Source organism: Topomyia yanbarensis, chromosome 2 (genome assembly GCF_030247195.1).
Source record: "Topomyia yanbarensis strain Yona2022 chromosome 2, ASM3024719v1, whole genome shotgun sequence".
NCBI classification, from domain to species: Eukaryota; Metazoa; Arthropoda; class Insecta; order Diptera; family Culicidae; genus Topomyia; species Topomyia yanbarensis.
This window is the reverse complement of record NC_080671.1, coordinates 50,641,286-50,660,302: the sequence shown is the minus strand read 5'-3', so window position 1 is coordinate 50,660,302 and position 19,017 is coordinate 50,641,286. Positions and strand designations below refer to the sequence as shown.

Sequence of the window (19,017 nt, the reverse complement as noted above, 5' to 3'; positions counted from 1 at the left end):
GGGTTTTCTCGTCAGAGTTGGTCAGCTTATGTATAACGCATATAATCACTCGGGAGTTTTCAACCCAATAAATATATCGTAGAGAAGGAATAGCGAAATCTGCCTAAATACTGTTGCAATAAATAGTGATCCGGCCCATTACGCAGATAAGATTAGCTTTTCTAGGCTGTGTGGAGTTCAAATTGCTTTTGTTTAGGAAGCATAGGATTATGATACTCTCGGTAGCCGGCTACCCAGAGTTTAAAACGAACCAAAAACTAAACAAGATCTTTTCTTTTTCGAGTGATCGTGTACTCGAAGACTAACTAATCAGTATCGCTTGCTTGGAGCGAATCCTCGACCTTATATGTTTCGGAACCTCCAATTCCGCGACACCTATGGAAGAGTCTGGTGAGTTGTTGTCCTTCCATTAAGTAGGTGGAGCATCAACACTTCTCGTTTACCTTATCATTTATCCTTCCTCGTAAACGATGGAGAAAGGGGCAGCCGGCAATGATGGCTATCATGCTGTTGAAGTTTTAGTATGGTTTGGATTGATATGAATTCCTACTTACTATTTCCTAAACCACTCTTACTACATAATCAGCAGTCAAACATGATGAAATCAGTGTGAAATCCGCCAAAATTATTGTCATAATGCAACGCAATGCAACGATTTTTACATAAAGGTTTCAGCGTGGAAAAAAAACACTTTTTTGCGATTTTTTTATAACTTAGCATGAATCAAATTTATCAAAACTTTTGTACATTATTGTGTATCATTTCAATAACATGCTGTACTTTTTCTGTGCAAAAATATCGACAAACGACTCGGTGACGGAGCTTTTTGTACAACGTCTCTGGAAGAAAAAAACCTATTTTAACCCTTAAATGCGCAATGTTGTTTTAAAACAACATTGCTAATACCACCTTAAAATTATCAGAGGAACGAATTAAAGCTGTGAGACAATTTTCAGAAAATTTGAAAAAAATTGCTTTGCGCCTTTAAGGGTTAATACACCTAGCGGTGCAATTGAGCCTTTCTCAATCATGACTCACGAGAATGTGTGCGTTGTTTATATTCATTAAAAGCATTTAAATGCATATATTACATTTTATTAATATACATCACATGACAAATATATACAGGAAAATAAATCATTATTCGAGTTCTAAAATTTTGAAAAAGAAAAAGCAGCCACGGTAATATTGAACTGAAAAAAGGTGCGAAATCGGCAGTCCCAAAAATCGATTTTTATAAAAAAAATTTTTTTCAAGATAACATAAAATCTCGACGTTTCATGCATTTTAAAGATGTTTGGCATCAAAAATACGAATTCGATTTTTGAAATTTCATGAGGTCCCCCCTTTGAAAAAAAATTTTGGGTTCCGGCTTATATGGGAATTTCATATGTGACCGGTCTATTTAGTCTATATTTCCGGACCCATATAAGCGATCCGTACGAAATTTTATAGACATCTATGGGGATATTATAGCTATCATTTGGGGCTAAGTTTGTGAAAATCGGCCCAACCATTTCCGGGAAACTGATGTGAGTTCGTAAATTTTGAAAGATGGCCGCTTTTCCCGGGCACTTCCGGAACCGTCTATGGTGGTCAATGTAGTCAACGAAAGTTTGGTTGGCCGTCGGTGACCCAAAAACAGCAAATTTAAGTTGTTTGAGAGACAGTTTAGCGAAATTTTTACCTTTTTTGCTTTCATCGGAGTATCGGTTTGAATCACAATTTGCTATGTGATCGCACGCCACAACCTGTAACTCCGGAACCGGAAGTCGGATCGGGATGAAATTAAATAACCATTTACGGGGACGCAATACCTTTCATTTCAGACCAAGTTTAGTCGAATCGGTCTAGCTATCTTCGAGAAATCGATGTGACTGTTATTCTGAATTTAGATACTTCCGCTGGGGCTTCCGGAACCGATGATGGTGGCCAATGTGGCCAAAAAGACTTTAAATGGATGTTAGTGACCTAATACTACAAATCGAAGCAGTTGTGGTCATATTTTGGAAAAATTTTCACCTTTATACATTCATTGCAGAATTTATTAAAATCGACATTTTCTGCGTGTTCGTACTCATCACCCTGTAATTCCGGAACCGGAAGTCGGATCCATTAGAAATTCAATAGCAGCCTATGGGAATGTTGCACCTTTCATTTGAGACTAAGTTTGTCAAAATCGGTTCAGCCATCTCTGAGAAAAATGTGTGACATTTTTGGTCACATACACACACACACAGACGCACATACACACATACATACATACACACATACATACACACGCACAGACATTTGCCGAACTCGACGAACTGAATCGAATGGTATATGTCACTCGGCTCTCCGGGCCTCCGTTAAAAAGTCGGTTTTCAGAGCAATTGCAATACCTTTCTATTGAGAAAGGCAAAACATGATTTGCCATGTTACCTGCCATTCAAAAACTACTTAACCGATTTCTTTCAAACTTTGCATATACATTAGGGTGACAATGATTTCTATGAAAAAAAAATTCGCAACCTACAGCCCCTAGCGTCGTTCCAAATCATGAAAAAATGACACTGTCCAAATTTGAGCGAAATCGGTTAACTCTAACCTCTCCCCCAAAGATCTTAAAGTTTGTATGGGATTTTTGGCCAAAATGTATGGGGAAACTCTCGCAGTTCACAAAATCGCCGCTAGAGGTCGCTGTAAACTTCCGATCGCTGGCCTAGGAAGGAGTTAAGCTTTTGAAGATATGCTGAACAAGTTTGTCGAAGACTGCAAGACAATCCAACCAACCGTTGAAGAGTTATTAACGTTTAAAGTTGGATACTGCTGCTTAACATTCGCAAAGGGCGTACTCCGCTTATCTCATGTATGTGAACCACGAGTGAAGGTGGGACAAAGTTAGGAAAAACTCATATATCTCTGAAACAATGAGAGATAGAAAGCTATGATGTTCCACAAAGTTGTAGAGGAATAAAAGGACTTTTTGGTTTCACTGTAAAGTTTCAGGACTTCTCCGCAAGGTGGCGGTAGTGAGCCAAGCAATTTAAAGGGAATACTCCTATCTGTATAACGGTAAGAGATGGAGCATTTGAATGTTCTACAAAGTTGTAGAGTAGCAAAAAATATTTTCTTTTCTCATTTGAAAAATGCAGAATTCTACCACATGGTGGCGCCAGTGATCACAATTAATTCAAAGTAATACTCCTATCCATACAATGGTGAGAGCTAGTGCAATCTGATGTTATGCGAAGCTATATAGTATTTCAAAGGCTTTCGTGTCTCGTTATTAAAATTGGAATAAGGACGCATATATACTATGTGTATGAAGCTTAAGGGGTTACATACCTTTTTTTTATTTTTCAAAAAATCGAATTTTTATTACTTTATCTGAAAGTAAATATGAGAATATTTTTCCAAATTTAATAGAGATCCGAGAAATAGATCGAAAGTTACAGCGCTTCCAAGCGTGCTTCGTCTACCAAGCGCAGTGGTAATTTTAAACTCGATTATCTCGAAATACCGATTTAAAAAAATGGTTTTCCCGTGATCACGATTCCTGAAATACCACTCAACCGATTGTCTTTTTTTTTAAATTGATCGTAATTAATTTTTCTCATACCTTAACAATTCCTTTTTATGTTTAGATGAGAATTTTTTAATACAATTTTAAAAGCCTAAAACCGCGATTTATTAGGAAAAGCATTCACGAATGCAGGAAAAATGTTGAAATGTAGTCTCCGGTTCTTCAACTAGGTCGACTAATAGAAACCGACTAAAATTACAATTATTTTGTTCAAGATGTGTGGTTCGGTGCACGAAATTAGCGGTAACCAATCACGAACTGGTTTTAGTTGGGTGTTTAAAATCCGTCGTGCATGCTACTCTCTAACTATCAGAAATGAAAATAATTTCCTCTGCTAGTAGTAGGTAACGACACAAATTGATTCATCCACCAGCCGTGCACAGTTCACAAATATTTTTTCCCGGTATTGTACAGCCCTTGGAGAACCCTGTACGCTCTAAACAGCTCTACACAAAAAATTGAAATAAAACTGTAGCGGACCTACATTTAAAATTTCTCATCATTTCAGTGTCCGGTTGGTGCATCATATTGAAGGCTCTGACCGAGATGAGCTGAAACTTTTCCCCATTTCCAAGTAGTTTTAGTTTCGAAAGATTTTTCAAAACAGGTTTTCGTTATTAATGCATGTCATACATACCTCAAAATTTTATACAACATTGTTGAACTTATTTTCGACAAATTCCGAAAATTGATTAATTCCATGCAGTATGATATGAAAAGATACGAGCGTTCCAAACCTTACACGACTTTCATCCCGAAATTTTGAAAAGGACCCGTATATTGAATGATAAGTCGTTAGCCACGACAAAAACGGAACAGCACTTCATAGTATAATGGGTTCCGCCGCGGTACAATTTTCGAAAAAGTACACTTTTATTGACTTACTTTGGGGTCCTAGAAATAATGTCACTGTTGAGTTACTTAGTACTTTGGAATGGACAGGGCTCCAGAATGTAAATTTAGCAGTAATTTTACCTTTTTGCTAAAATTAAATGATTTAGCCTTACAATATGTTTGGCAAAGTTGTTGTACTTTACAACACCTTTATTTTTCTTTAAACAGAAGCTAGGGTGGTTCTAGCTTTAGCAATATTTAAAATGAAACTTTTTAACGGTTCGAGATAGAGCTTTACTATTATCGATGAAGTTGTAGAACAACACATTTTAGCCAAATTTGCTAAAAACACGCAAGCTCTAGCTTTTATACTTTCCATTGCCCGACAAATCCAAATGTAAGCTGTAAGGTGTTCCTTAAAAACGGTTTTATTTCTATAAAAAGTTTTCATTTTACACTAAAGTACCCTTTGGACAGGGGTACAAGATTATTTTAAGGTGAATAATTTTCTTTAAAACTCCAGCTACCAAAAATTTGTCGTTTGAAAGGTATGAGAACCTTTTTATAAAAAAAAAAACTTTTTCATATAGCATTATCTTCGATTAGGACACTTAACATTAAATACCGTTGTTGTCATATGATATAGCATGCTTTGTAGTATAGATCGCAAAAAATGGCAAGTACAATATTTTTTACGTCTTGCAATATTTACTCATACAAGAGTTTATTTTTAGTAAAAAATATATATAACTTTCTAACGAGAGATGCTAGAGGTTCAGTATATTGCGACAAAATGCTCTCCTTCAAAATATCTGAAAGTTTTTCTTACGTGATCCTTATGAAAAATTAAAACTGCAAAAGTTATATAAAGAAAACCATTTGTTAAGAAACATCCTATTTTTTGGTAAATTTCTTGTAAAATGGAAAATACACGACATAGAGTTCCAGTGTCTTCGACCAAGTTTTTTAAAATTTTATTTTCTACGAAGCTCTATCTCGAACCATTTAAAAGTTAATTTTAAGATTTAAAAAAATTAGAACCACCCACATTAAAACGGTAGGTTCTATTATTCAAAAGATATAAGAACTTACAATATCAAAAATAGAATTTTTGTAATCAACTTTATGAACTTTTAGAAAATAACGTATTCATTATTTTTTGCTCATTATAACTCTAGTAATGACCTTAGTTATACTTGAAAAAGAATTATTATTTGTTTGCCCCAATGAGTGATATTGTTATTGTTGGCGAAAAAGTGCTCATAACTCATCAGCAAAAATAGTTAGATATAATAGTTGCCACGAAACAAGTTATTTTCCTTAAAACAATCTTAAAGTTGTCTGTAGACTACTTCACTTTTAAATCAATACCGCAAAAGTCGTTTGACTAAAACAGTTTTTCTGATAAACACTAAAAAACACCCTAACCTTAACTTTTAAAATAAAAGTATAAGTTGTAAAATGAAAAGTATGATAGGTAGAGCTCACATGTCTTCAGCAAACTTTTCCAAGATTTGTCGTTCTACAACTTCGTTGAAGGTTATTTGGCTCTAGCTGAAATAATTAAAAAGTTATTTTTTGATCTTGGTACAATTACCCTATCTGTTTTTTTAACAAAAAGAAGAAACCCACAAACTACGAAAACTTCTCCAAAGACTTATAAAGGCTAAGTTGTTTAGATTTAGAAAAATCTCAAAATTCCTGCTAAATTTACATTCTGGACCACTGTGGAATGGTAATCCTTATTTCTATGACCTCACATGGACTACAATTCCAAAGTATTGATTTGAATTGTTTAATTTGGAAGTTTTGTGTGGTATCAGATACGACGAAAAATTGACCACCTGGTCTTCAAATGGGCGTAGTATCCTTTACCTACTACCAAAATATCAGTCCTGTTCTCGTATAACCAATATCATTTGAATTGGGTTCGCAGCACATGGCACGCCTTGAGGCGACCAACGAACACCGACGACAACAACATACACTATATTCCTCCGGCGATAGCGAGCAACATGCTCGATGAACCGCATAAAATACCCAGCTGTCGAGACGATCCACCCATTCTAGAAGATCTGCAAAACCAAAATTCAAATATCTGGTGATGTGCTGATCTGGTAGACAGGTAGCGCAATTGGCATGCACGCTTTGCTTATTTGCAAAAAAGGAGGATTCTGAATATAATAGAAGCACAGCGCGAATTGGATTGTAGCCTACTTAGGTATTTATCCCAGGCTGGCAATATTCTAGCACAATATAGTACTTAAGCCCTGTAGTCCGCGTAAGAAAACAGAATATATTTCGAGCAGCCTATTTCTAAGTTATAAGTGAGGCCAGATTTGATGAAAAAGTCACTCATTGGCATTCGAATGACCCTAGTAGTTCTCACCTATCACCAAATTATCAGCCCTGTAATCGTGCAACCAATGCCAGTCTAACTGGATTCACAGCGCATTGTGTACGCGAGAGGTAATAAACGAGCACTGACGCACGGCACTATACACGACATCTCTGAGACAAGAGCGCTGTTAAAGTTAGTCAACAGTTAGATTAAAAAAAAATAAAAATGCTATACATTCAACAGGAGAAATATAAATGGGATTACGAAGAAATTTAAGAATATAGGTTTTATCATAGCATGACAGTCTTAAGAAAACTTTGAACTTGTTATGTATAATAAAAGAATCTCTGCACAAGAAATAGGAGTAAAAATTCGAAAAAATTAGAAAACATTCAAAAGGTGTATTAAAATATATTCATACTCTATGCTGTTTGCACCACTAAGCGGCCTAAATTCTATTTTTACAACGAGACACGAAAGCCTTTGAAATACTATATAGCTTCGCATAACATCAGATTGCACTATCTCGTGTCATTGTATGGATAGGAGTATTACTTTGAATTAATTGTGATCACTGGCGCCACCATGTGGTAGAATTCTGCATTTTTCAAATGAGAAAAGAAAATATTTTTTGCTACTCTACAACTTTGTAGAACATTCAAATGCTCCATCTCTTACCGTTATACAGATAGGAGTATTCCCTTTAAATTGCTTGGCTCACTACCGCCACCTTGCGGAGAAGTCCTGAAACTTTACAGTGAAACCAAAAAGTCCTTTTATTCCTCTACAACTTTGTGGAACATCATAGCTTTCTATCTCTCATTGTTTCAGAGATATATGAGTTTTTCCTAACTTTGTCCCACCTTCACTCGTGGTTCACATACATGAGATAAGCGGAGTACGCCCTTTGCGAATGTTAAGCAGCAGTATCCAACTTTAAACGTTAATAACTCTTCAACGGTTGGTTGGATTGTCTTGCAGTCTTCGACAAACTTGTTCAGCATATCTTCAAAAGCTTAACTCCTTCCTAGGCCAGCGATCGGAAGTTTACAGCGACCTCTAGCGGCGATTTTGTGAACTGCGAGTGTTTCCCCATACATTTTGGCCAAAAATCCCATACAAACTTTAAGATCTTTGGGGGAGAGGTTAGAGTTAACCGATTTCGCTCAAATTTGGACAGTGTCATTTTTTCATGATTTGGAACGACGCTAGGGGGTGTAGATTAGTGATTTCAAAAATGGTCGTTTTATTGTCACCCTAATACACATTCTATGTTAAAAATATCTAACTCCTTCGTTGAGTTTTTGAGATAATTTTCGTCGTCGAGTCGTTTGTCGATATTTTTGCATAAAAAAATCGCAGCGTGTTATTGAAATGATATACCATAATGTACAAAAGTTTTGATCAATTCGCTTCACGCAACGTTCTAAAAAAATCACAGAAGAGGTGTTTTTTCACGCTGAAACCCTTACCCCATTCCTTAAGACGGATTTTATGAAGCAAGTTTTGTTCTTGTACTATTATTTTCGGTCACTAAATTTAAAATCAGACATCAATATTGCTGGAATAGAGTGGCTCTTTAATTGGCCTATCAAAACAAATCCAATGTCGTACAAATAAAATTGTTATGCACGGTCGTTCGAAAAGTTATGAAACCACTCGAAAACTGGACTTCTTTTATCCAGATGTCTTACGGTTATTGGTTCCAATCGACTCAATTCGATGTGATCGGGAATGGTTTCTTGTACCAAATAATGTTATTCATTTTTTCCAAAGATATCTAAAGCTTTTAACTTAATTTTAGGGAAAGTTGAGGCGATTTAATTTTATTTTGATTTCCTTGAATGGTTTCATAACCATCGAAATAGCTCACACTTTTGTGATAGAGACGTACTCACACTATTAGGTGGATCAAGATAGGACTTTTTAATCAAGCTACGACCCATTGTCACTACTTAAAACCGGCTCCCTTTTCCACGCGGATCCATCTGGCCAATTTTCACTAACGGTGCTACAATTAATTAACAGCTACAAATTGAATAAAGTTCCCAGTACAAGCCTACAGCACTCCCGACACCCATCAACCGTTTCAGAGCACTCCCAAACGGTATCTAGGCATGTACCGGCAGCGAACAACGGCCGAGACGATCGACATCGCTATCAAAATAGGACGGAAAAGGGACCGAAATTGGTTCTTTTGTCTCGTCCCCCTTCATTCCAATCCCAGCCCGAAACATGCATACCGGGGTCAATTCATGACAAATTGCACCCACTGCCGGAAAAACAAATTAAGCACCGTACCATCGTAGCATCGACACAATGCGGTAATTATAGTGCAGTACAAGGGCAAAAATCCTTTCTTTTTCCGGACAATTTTAATGAAATTCATGCCCAACTCAGTGAGAGGACGGGGCCCTATGATAACAACCCTTTGTAAGATTCAAAGAAACCGAGGCCGGACAAGTGGATCCCAGGATGGAAGTAGCATTACCATAGTACAAGAAAACCGTTCACCCATTCATGGCCATGAGAAGGCAGCATGAGAATACAGTCCCAAGCATGAGAAATCGTCGACATTATAACTATTCCGGCCTAACGGTTTGTCATCCAAGCGCCAAGAACAAGATCGTAAAAATATTAATTTACATAGACCGATGAATATTGAAAAGACAAGACAAAGAAATAAAGCTCTCTTGTCCAGATCGTGATGAGCTTTAGTCCCTTTTTTATGCGTACTTACATAATTTGGCCTTTTCTCTAGTGGGAAATTACAATTACCATTTCAAAGTGCTATCAATTAATTAACCTTGCAGCTTCAAACAGACTGAAATGATTTCCATTTTCCAGAAAAGACTCTCGCGCACCTACCTGAATTGGGTTGCTGGTTGCTGTTGGGTCGCGCCGACGGGGCTCCATCGCGGGCTTCCACTTCCAACGCGTAGGCTCCCTGCTTCTCTCGATCGAACACTACTTTGGTGAATATTTCACCGCTCTGAAGATTAATTTCGAAGAAATCCTTTCCTTCGTTACGAGGCGAATCGACGATGTAGTAGTAGACCTGCAATCGGGAAGAAGAATGATTAGTTCCCGCGTTAAATGGATCGCTAGTTCATCGATTTAATTATTGCCTAAGGCGAAATTCATCCAGGATGGCAGATAATTTAGTAACCGGTCCGTTGGCGACAGGATTGAATCCAATTTGTACGGTGCAGCTGAGCTGTAATTTATTTCACGTAACATTAAGCGTATGTTTAACGTTCTTTTTACTGCTTTCACTTAGTTAGAATTCTGCAAGGATGAAAAAGTTTCCCAGCCAGAAGATTACTTCTTTCTAGTTGCAAAGGTATGAAACTGCAGTTAAACTTTAATTGCTAGAGAAAATGTAAATTTACTACCACCACAATTACCGTCCGATTAAGTCAACCTCCCAGGCTAATTAAGGTGAAAGTTTGTCGGAAGGAATTGAAAATAATTGTCATTAAAACAAGTTTACAACTTTGAGCAACTTTTAACAAACGTCAATAGATACCATTATTACACCGAATGATGACAACAATGTGGCTCCCGTTGAAATCCGCTTTGCATCCAGTATACTTTACCGGGGCGGAAAGTTTCACAACTTTTGGCAATTAAATCCAGCTTCGATTGTTGCCGTAACTGGTACAACAAAGTTTGTAATATTCGCCATTGCATTGCTGGCAGAGTGCGGCACTGGATAATTTCAACTAGCCTCCATTCCATGGCTGCGATTACGGAATGATGCACTTGTTTTCATGCAGTTTAATTTTCAACGATTTTAGAAGTTAAATTTGCAATTTTCTGTCAACAAAGTCACAATAAAAGCGACTATTTCAAGCCTTATTGCGCAAAACAATGATAAACATTAACATCGCTAAAATATTTTAAATTGATGAAATACTTTAAATACTGATTTCGATACATATTTTCGTTCGTGCCACTCAGAATTCTTAAAGTTTGGCCCAATGGTAAAGTTCAACAAGATTACAAAATAAAACTTATCTTTGCATTTCGATTCAAACAACTCGCCACCCGGCACTTTTCTTCCTCAACCAACTCATCCTTTTATCTAAAATTTTAATTTCATCGCTCGCGGTTTCACTCCACTGGTGGTTTGAATTGTTCCAACTTTTCACCCGTTCGCGATGAAAAGTGCCTCCCAATCGGCAGACAGATGTCAGTTTCGCCATCCCAACCCGCCACTCTCATCAGGCGATTGTTGCTCGGAAGGTGGATGATTCTCATTGGGGAACTCGTCGAAACTCTCGACGCCAGACGCAGTCCCCTTCACCAGGCCAGCAATCAGGTCGAGCTCAAGATGAGTGCGGTGTGGTTGGAATGCAAGATTAAATAATCAAGTGGAAGTTATGTATGGGCGATGGCATTTCCCGATACCGAAGTGGATGCGGGAAAATCAAGAGCAAAGTTCACCCGAGCGATGCCTTCGTCGGTTCGTTCTGGTGCTCTTCAGTGGGGAAGACAAAACGCAGGCAAAAACTGCAACTAGTATGCTTCAATGGCTCTCGACAGCATTTCGAGTAGAAAGCCAACCAATAAAATCCACCAGACAATGCTTTCAGAATTCGACGGTAAAAGCCATGACTGTATCGAAGTTCGATACGTGATTGAATTATACAAAGCTAGTGGAATGGAGGCTCCTATGCGAATTTTAGAATAGACCGTAACATTTTTCATTGATCCGTGAGACTGATACTTGCCAAATTAGATACAGTTCGCAGGTGATCCAATCAAAATTTCTATTAACAATATTTATAACTGACATTTTGTTTTCGAAAATAATCAATCCATCTCAAATTTATAGGAACTCGAATAAAACAATGCAAGGGGTTCTAACAACCAATTAATCAATCTGAATGATTAGAAGCAATAACTCAGAAACAATGTCAATTTAAACTTTCACGTGTCTCCTTGGCGCGCTTCAAATTCCAACGCAAAATAACACGCGACAGAAACACGTGAGTGAAGACGCTGTTCTTTTTTTGTAACCCGTACCGAACCTGAACTATGTAGGGCTATGCATATGTACATATCACTCACCTGGTTGTTCGGGAATGTTCCGTCTTTGTCGATGGCGTTCACCTGCGTAACCTTTGTGCCGATCGGTTCCCCCTCGAGAACCGTTTCCTGTTCACGTTCGGTAAATAGCGGAATTTCGTCGTTTACATCCTCTAATTGTATGTAAACAGTCGCTTCCGATGCCAGCTGCTGGGCGCCGTTGTTCTGTTGCACGATGCATCGTTGACGGTTGCAGGTTGAAGCATGAAAGAGAGAGAAAGTCAAACAAGAGAGAAAACAATCAGTCAGAGGCAAAAGCACATTACCGAAATTAGACCCCGGGACCACACCCCCTCCCCCAACCACTCTTGTGAAAAAGCACAGCTTCGGTGGAGAACGTACAATGTTTGGGAGTGGAAAACTGCAATAATTTTGAACCTCTGCCGCATGATTGCCGGCGATGAATGTTTGAATCGGTCGTCGTAATTGGTGTCCCGAAAAGGCACGTAGGCAAACGGAACGGTTCAATTGTTGGAGTTTAATTTCAGACTCGGTAGAGCTGCGGAAATTCATTTGCAATTATAGACGCCTGATTGTCAATGCGTTCAGTGGCTTTGTGGGTCATGTAAACAAAGCATTTTCCACTAATTACTTTTATTTAATATGGTACACTATTTTAACTAAAAAGGAAAGTAGTTTTTGGAAAAAAAACTTTCTTGCATTTTTATAATGTAGAAGGTGATAACTAGAAAGAAAGAAAATTTCCCGAAGTAATAGTAAAAAGGGTAAATTTAAGACTACAGCTAAAACAATTACGAATGAATCGATAACATTATAACAAGAATAGTTCATACAAACCACCACCGTACTGGCTATATGTTTATTGCAAGTATACAAAAATGGGAAAAATAGGAAAAAGAAGGAAAAGGTAATTACAATCCCTAGATCGATCGGTTTGACGGTATTGCAAACATCATCAAGCATATTTCGTGCATCAGTTTTAAAGAACCTCTGACAGACAATTACTTTAAGATGGTCATTACATTACGCCTCGATAGTGGTGCATCGAGGAGACCGAAAGGGCCTATGGGTCTTTTTTATGTTTTGTGTTTTTCTCATACTCTGCACCTGTCCAAACTAGTGGCCAAGCACTAGCCTGTGCGCGCTGGCGTAGCTGACTTGTGGGTCGGCATGGATTGACTTTTACTGTGGGCCGTGTTTGCAAATACTGTTCGACAGCTTAATGGCGGTGTTAGTGGACACGACTCGCAATGCTGTTTATTGTGTGTCGATTTCTCGGTCAATTATTCGTCATCGTGCACTAATTAATGAAAGAAATGTATCCTAGTAGTGTTAGTGTAATAATATTAGTCTATTAGTGTTAGTGTACTAATAATTGTAGTTTTAAGTACTTGTGTAGAATTGATATGTATGTTGGAGTGGGACACGGTTGCTTGAAAAAAAAAATGTTGCTTCGAGTAACTTTTTATGTCACATTTAGCTCCCAGAAGAACTCTGCAAACTTAAAGCTCGATCGGTGAAACTATATTTTTGCACCCGCGGTTTAAAGTTTACATGGGATTTCGTGTGGGCAAATGGTCTTTTGCAAAATAATTCTTCCATGAGTCGCCTGTTATCTCCTAATATTTTTATAGAATATTTGTCAAGGAGACAAAGCCTAGAAGACCGCGAACCGATCTGATGCTTGTGGAAAAAGTTATTAAGCAAAAACTGATTGATGCCCTGAACATTGATGAAAATTTCACTTTTCATAGCATCACTACTTCTAATGGTCGAATTATATACAAAATTTTCTAAACTTTCTTACTTCAAATCCTTGCTCTCCCTTGAGTACTATGGCTCTTAATATTTGAAAAATACTTCACCTTCCAGTCCCTTGCTAATTATATGTCGTTACAATATAACAAATTTTTTAAATTCATTCCTCAAAACTCTTGTGAAGTGGCCGAACAGTACACATAATTGATTTAGACACATTAAGAGAAGATCAAAACAAAATTGCATATAATTAGCAACAAACCATGGTCTAAAAAATGCTTTTATACTTTTCTACAACTAATATTCAACCAAATAGGTAGAAAAGTTTTCTTAGACTTGTTACATATGTTGCTTGGGATATATGGGGTATACCAAATATAATATCGGTCAATTTACACACCTTTACTTAATCTCTTTTCTTTCTTTATTCGGAATGTTATTTTCTATTTACTGCTTTATCTTAGATTCAGACTAATACTCATTACCACAATCAATTGCATTTTCTCTCATATACACTCACAATCTCTCTCATTCAAAACGTACAAGCGCTCATAGACTTCGCGATAACACGAACCTGGTCATAAACGCCAATATGAAATTACAATCATCCACACATACTTACGTCCGCGGCCTCGTCAATAATCTGAAACATGTACTAAATATTAAATCTGAACCATGCACTAAAAATTAAATATCAGATTCACGGTATGTGAACGGCCACACGGTAATATAATCGAATTTATGTAAGCAAAGTTAAATACAAAGTTAAAACGAAAAGCAAAAAAAAAATAAAATTGTAACAAAATTTGATATGATTTTATCAAAGTTAAAACTAAATGAGATACATTTTTTCCAAAAGTAGAAACGTCTTCTGTGAGAGAACTGTATTAAATATAATCATCTAATGACAGCGACCTAGTAACAAACGATCAATTTATAAATTAATCGTTTCATAATAGATTATGTTGTAATATAGACCGTATAGAAAACTGTCCGCAATCCATTTTCCATTCCGTTTTCTGAATATAACTTCAGTTGCTATAAATATCAACCATAGTTATGATAGTGTTATTGTTTTGTTATGCTCTTCTAATCAGGACGCTAGCACACACGACAAACACGTTAACATACAAACGCTCGAGCCCTACGCAATCATCTACACTCATTAGGATATTACAAAAAGACACTCATTTTTGAAATCTCAAAGGCCCATGTTGTGACAAATTTCAAAGTAAACTCAGATGCCAAATTCCACATCATTTAGATAATTTTTGACACTCGCCCACTTAACTTGAAGTTCTTAACATGGAAACTATGGAAAAAATACATTAAAGGCCACAACTTTTAAGGTAGCACTTGAAAAACTGCAATTTATACTTATTGTAAGAAAACAGTCTTACCATTTCAGCAAAAGTATCTTTGTTTCCCAAAAAATAGGAGAAACTGGATGTTTGGGGTATTTTGTCCAAAAATGCACCATTCCCAATAACCATTCTGCTCTATGGTGCAAAACATAAATTTTTTTTCATGTTTTTCTAATGCGAAAAAATGTCAGAAATCGAACAAGATCTTTGAACTTTGAACGTATTAGAGATATATGCACGAGAAAATGATAAAATTTAATATGTTAAGAGGCGAATGACCTTAAGGTTAAAACTCTATAATCGAAATAAAAAAAAATAATATGAATGACAAAATGCCCTACAACCCCAACTTCTCGTATTCTGACAAAGGGTGCAAAAGTTCAGTATGCTTTCTGACACTTTTCTCATTAGAAAAAAAATATGTTTGTAGCATAGAGCAGCAATAAGGAATGGGAGATTTTTGGGACAAAATGTCCCCAAAAACCCAGTTTCCTGCATTTTCCAAGAAATAAAGACATATTCAAGACATGACATTGAAATGTTAATTCTTTTTAAAAAAGGTATAAACTGTAATTATTCAAGTACTACTTCAAAAGTTATGACTTTTAATATATTTTTCTTCATATTTTCCCGTAGTGCCAATGTCAAAAGCTTCAACCGAAGTGGGCGGGGGTCAAAAATTGTCCAAATGATGTGATATTGTGATAAATGTCATATTGTGACAAATGTTAAAGTAAACTCAGATGCCTTATTATCTGAGTTTACTTTGACATTGGTCAAAATATGAAAGAGGGGCTTTAAGATTTCAGGAAAAATGCGATGCCCTAACACACACCTGCGTCCGCGATCTCATTTACAGGACAACGCCGCGACGACTAAGTGAGCGTTTTAGCACTTATAAATTTACAAACGTGTGAACCTACAAACGCCCATATTCGCGCGATCATGAATCGGTTATGTCCGGAAGTCCCTACTGTAGGCCCTAGCAATCTAGGTGCCTTTAGTTGAACCGATAAAAAAGTGACGCTCATATCCACTAAACAACACGGTCCTTAGTGACATGACCGAGAATTCTAGTGATATGGAAGAACTCACTTTCTTCTAGCATGTGAGCCGTACTTCGAAAATTAAGTATCAGGTTAATCCAAAAACACACGCGAATATGCGAATGGACATACGGTTATAAAATCGAATCAATACACGGTACATACACGCTAGCTCATGCGACATACAAACGACCACGCGATCGAACACAGTAATGTACCAACGCTCGAGCGCTTCACGATGATACGCGCGTTCGTAAACCGTACAATGAATGTCACATACAGAATCACGGCTCGCTGCCATTGGCTTTAAGCAGTGTTTTAGTGGGTGACATTGCCCGTCTCGTTTGCAATGGTAGGGAGGGATTCTGACGGGGTGCCCTTTCGAGATCATAGCTCTACAGCACCAGTAGGTCAACTCTCGAAAAACAAGATATAGTAAAATATAAAAAAGGTACTTCTATCTAGATTCGGGTGATGTCTGAGTGTTAGTGAAAAACTTATGTTAGAATTAAAAATTACAGGGGGCAGCCCTGTAGGGTTGATCGAAATGTTGACTACACTCATAGATGGAACATATTTTGATTATATTGTATTTTCAATACTTTTCTTTTTGATTATTTTTTTGTAATTTTGTAATTGTTATTCAGTACGATAACCTGTTAGTACAGACTTTGAATAAGGCCAAGGAAGTTATACATCCTTACATTGGTATTATTATGGCGAATGTGTTACTACTCGACAGTTACAAATCAGTTGATATGAGGCACCGTAGTCGGATTCACAAAGATCACATGAAAATGACTCAGCGCACATAATAGTAATCATGTGATAAATGGGTTGGCAGCGTTTCGAAAAGTGTAAAAGATTTTTCGAAATCACTAGGCACGGTTTTTCCAAAAAAAGCTTTTGATTGACGACAAGATTGTGGATTATGACAATAATTGCTGTGCTCGGTTGAAGCTGAGGATCGGTTCTTTTTTTTGTTCGACTGTTTGAAAATGGCAAAGCAGGCCCAGCAAAGTCAATCTCAGCACCTGCTTTGCAAATTCGTGGGCCTTGTCAATAATAGCGCGATGTATCAGAACAGACAACCACTGCACTCGAGAGGGAATGTTCACATGGGCACTTCCTGTACCAGCGACGCAAAGCTTTTTACCGGTCGGAGCAAAAAGTTAAATTTGCCGCTCTCTTATATATTTTTGACTAACCGTTAACCAAAGTAGCTTATAAACACAATTGTTACAAAATATTTACTTCCTAAGGTTTATTTTGAAATTGTTCTAGTTTTTTCCCCTGTATTGTTTTTATAAAAATTAACATAAGAGGTTTTTTCGAAAAATTACTTGATTTTAAGATTATTTGAAACATGGAAGTGTCGCCACGAATTTCGTTTTTTGGCAGCTTTATCTGAAACAATTTATAATCTTGCGGAATGAAACTCTTTTCAGTTGTTTTCTCAGTAAAACATATATTGGACCTAAAAATGATTTATTGGATTTTTTATTAAACTTTAAAAGAAAAGAATATAATTAAAATGGTGAAATTTACTTAATCTATTTTATCATTAATTTGCTTTCTTCTTTTTTATCAGTTTGAAATCAGCAGAAATAAACACATTCAAACTTGGTCAATTAGCCCTACATCAGCGTTACGCATTGATCACGATGCGCAAAGTTAGGCTACGGCTCCGTTCGCACGATCGCACTTAACCGTTATGTTTCCAACAGTATACACCCCTTTGAAGATTTGAATCTATGAAATTCCGGTGCTTTTTCCCAATTTGGAAATTGATACTGGTGTAACATTACCAAGCATAACTATTGCGGAAACAAAATTAATATTACAGTAAGAGGAGGCCTGAAGAAGGGTCTCTGGATATTTTACACCGTAAACGGCCGGCAGGTTACCCAAGTACCCGCAAAACCGAAATACTCATAACTATTTCAATTTTAATCCATTCTGGACCCGTTTGGATGCCTTAGATTCGGAAACTCAACCATTTTTAGAATTTGTAAAATGTTTCTGGTTCTCAGTAATTCGGATTTCCGGAGATATGTTCCAATACCTATTATAACCTTATTTGTGAATTTCAGTGGAATACTGTCAAAATGAGTGTCAAAATTATTCTCGGAATTGACTCAGAAGGCTGTAGCTCATGGTTATGGTACCATTTAAAGAATTGACCACGGAACGGTCTCTCCGAAGTAGGTATCTGCAAAGCAGCAAGTGACCGTTCCGAGATCGAATCGTCATATGATCCCGGAACGATAAGAAACAAACTTTTATTTTTATACCTATATTAAAATTTACAGATCGTATCCTAGTACTGGAATTTCCCTCCGGAAATCCGAATTAATAAGAACCAGATGCGTTCGTTTCATAGATTCTTAATGCGGATGATTTCTGGAATTCACAACATCCAAAAGTGTTTTAAATCAGTTAAAAATTGCTATAATTATGGATTTGAAAATTTGAGAAGCCTCCGACTAGACAGGGGGTTGGTACTGGTGCAACAAGCCGCTCGAAAACACAGCTTCACGTATGGATCGATACAATCGAGTCATGCGACAAAAAAACTGCTATTAGAAATTTGAAACGTCTTCCAGGGGATCCTCACGACGAGCTAAACACTCGAAACTTCGGGGTTTTAGCTTTGCAGGAACCTTTTTTGCATCGTGAAAAGCGGGTATCGAGAGGCTAAACTCTACCAAAGCGGCGGTACAACGAACGAACAGGTTTTTATTGTGCTGGACAAGATTCGCCCATGTTTGATCAAGTAACAGCGGGAGAATGTGCGTATAGTGAGAAGCAAAAGCCCGTTTCTTCAACTATGGTATCATCAACGTATACTGCCCCCACAGAGCGAGTACTGTGAATGCAAAAGATGCATTTTAAGCGCAGATGGAATGTGTTTATGACAGCTGGGGGATGTTAAGCATATTTACAGTGACATGTACGACCAGATAGTGTACAAACCGGTGATCGACCCGGACAATCTGCACTCCGTTACGAACGACAACGGCCAGCGATGTGTTAACTTCACAACCTTCC

At 37.2% G+C, this 19,017-nt stretch overlaps 1 protein-coding gene across 1 annotated transcript in view; it reads right to left on the bottom strand.

The window, feature by feature from the left end:
• Nucleotides 1-9,662: 9,662 nt before the first annotated feature.
• Nucleotides 9,663-19,017, bottom strand: part of LOC131684709 (neural-cadherin-like) — a 95,628-nt gene continuing 86,273 nt past the window's right edge. Inside the window, 2 exon segments of the mRNA XM_058967814.1 lie at nucleotides 9,663-9,801; nucleotides 11,820-12,002. Of these exon segments, the coding sequence (XP_058823797.1) occupies nucleotides 11,911-12,002 (92 nt within the window). The 3' untranslated portion in view covers nucleotides 9,663-9,801; nucleotides 11,820-11,910.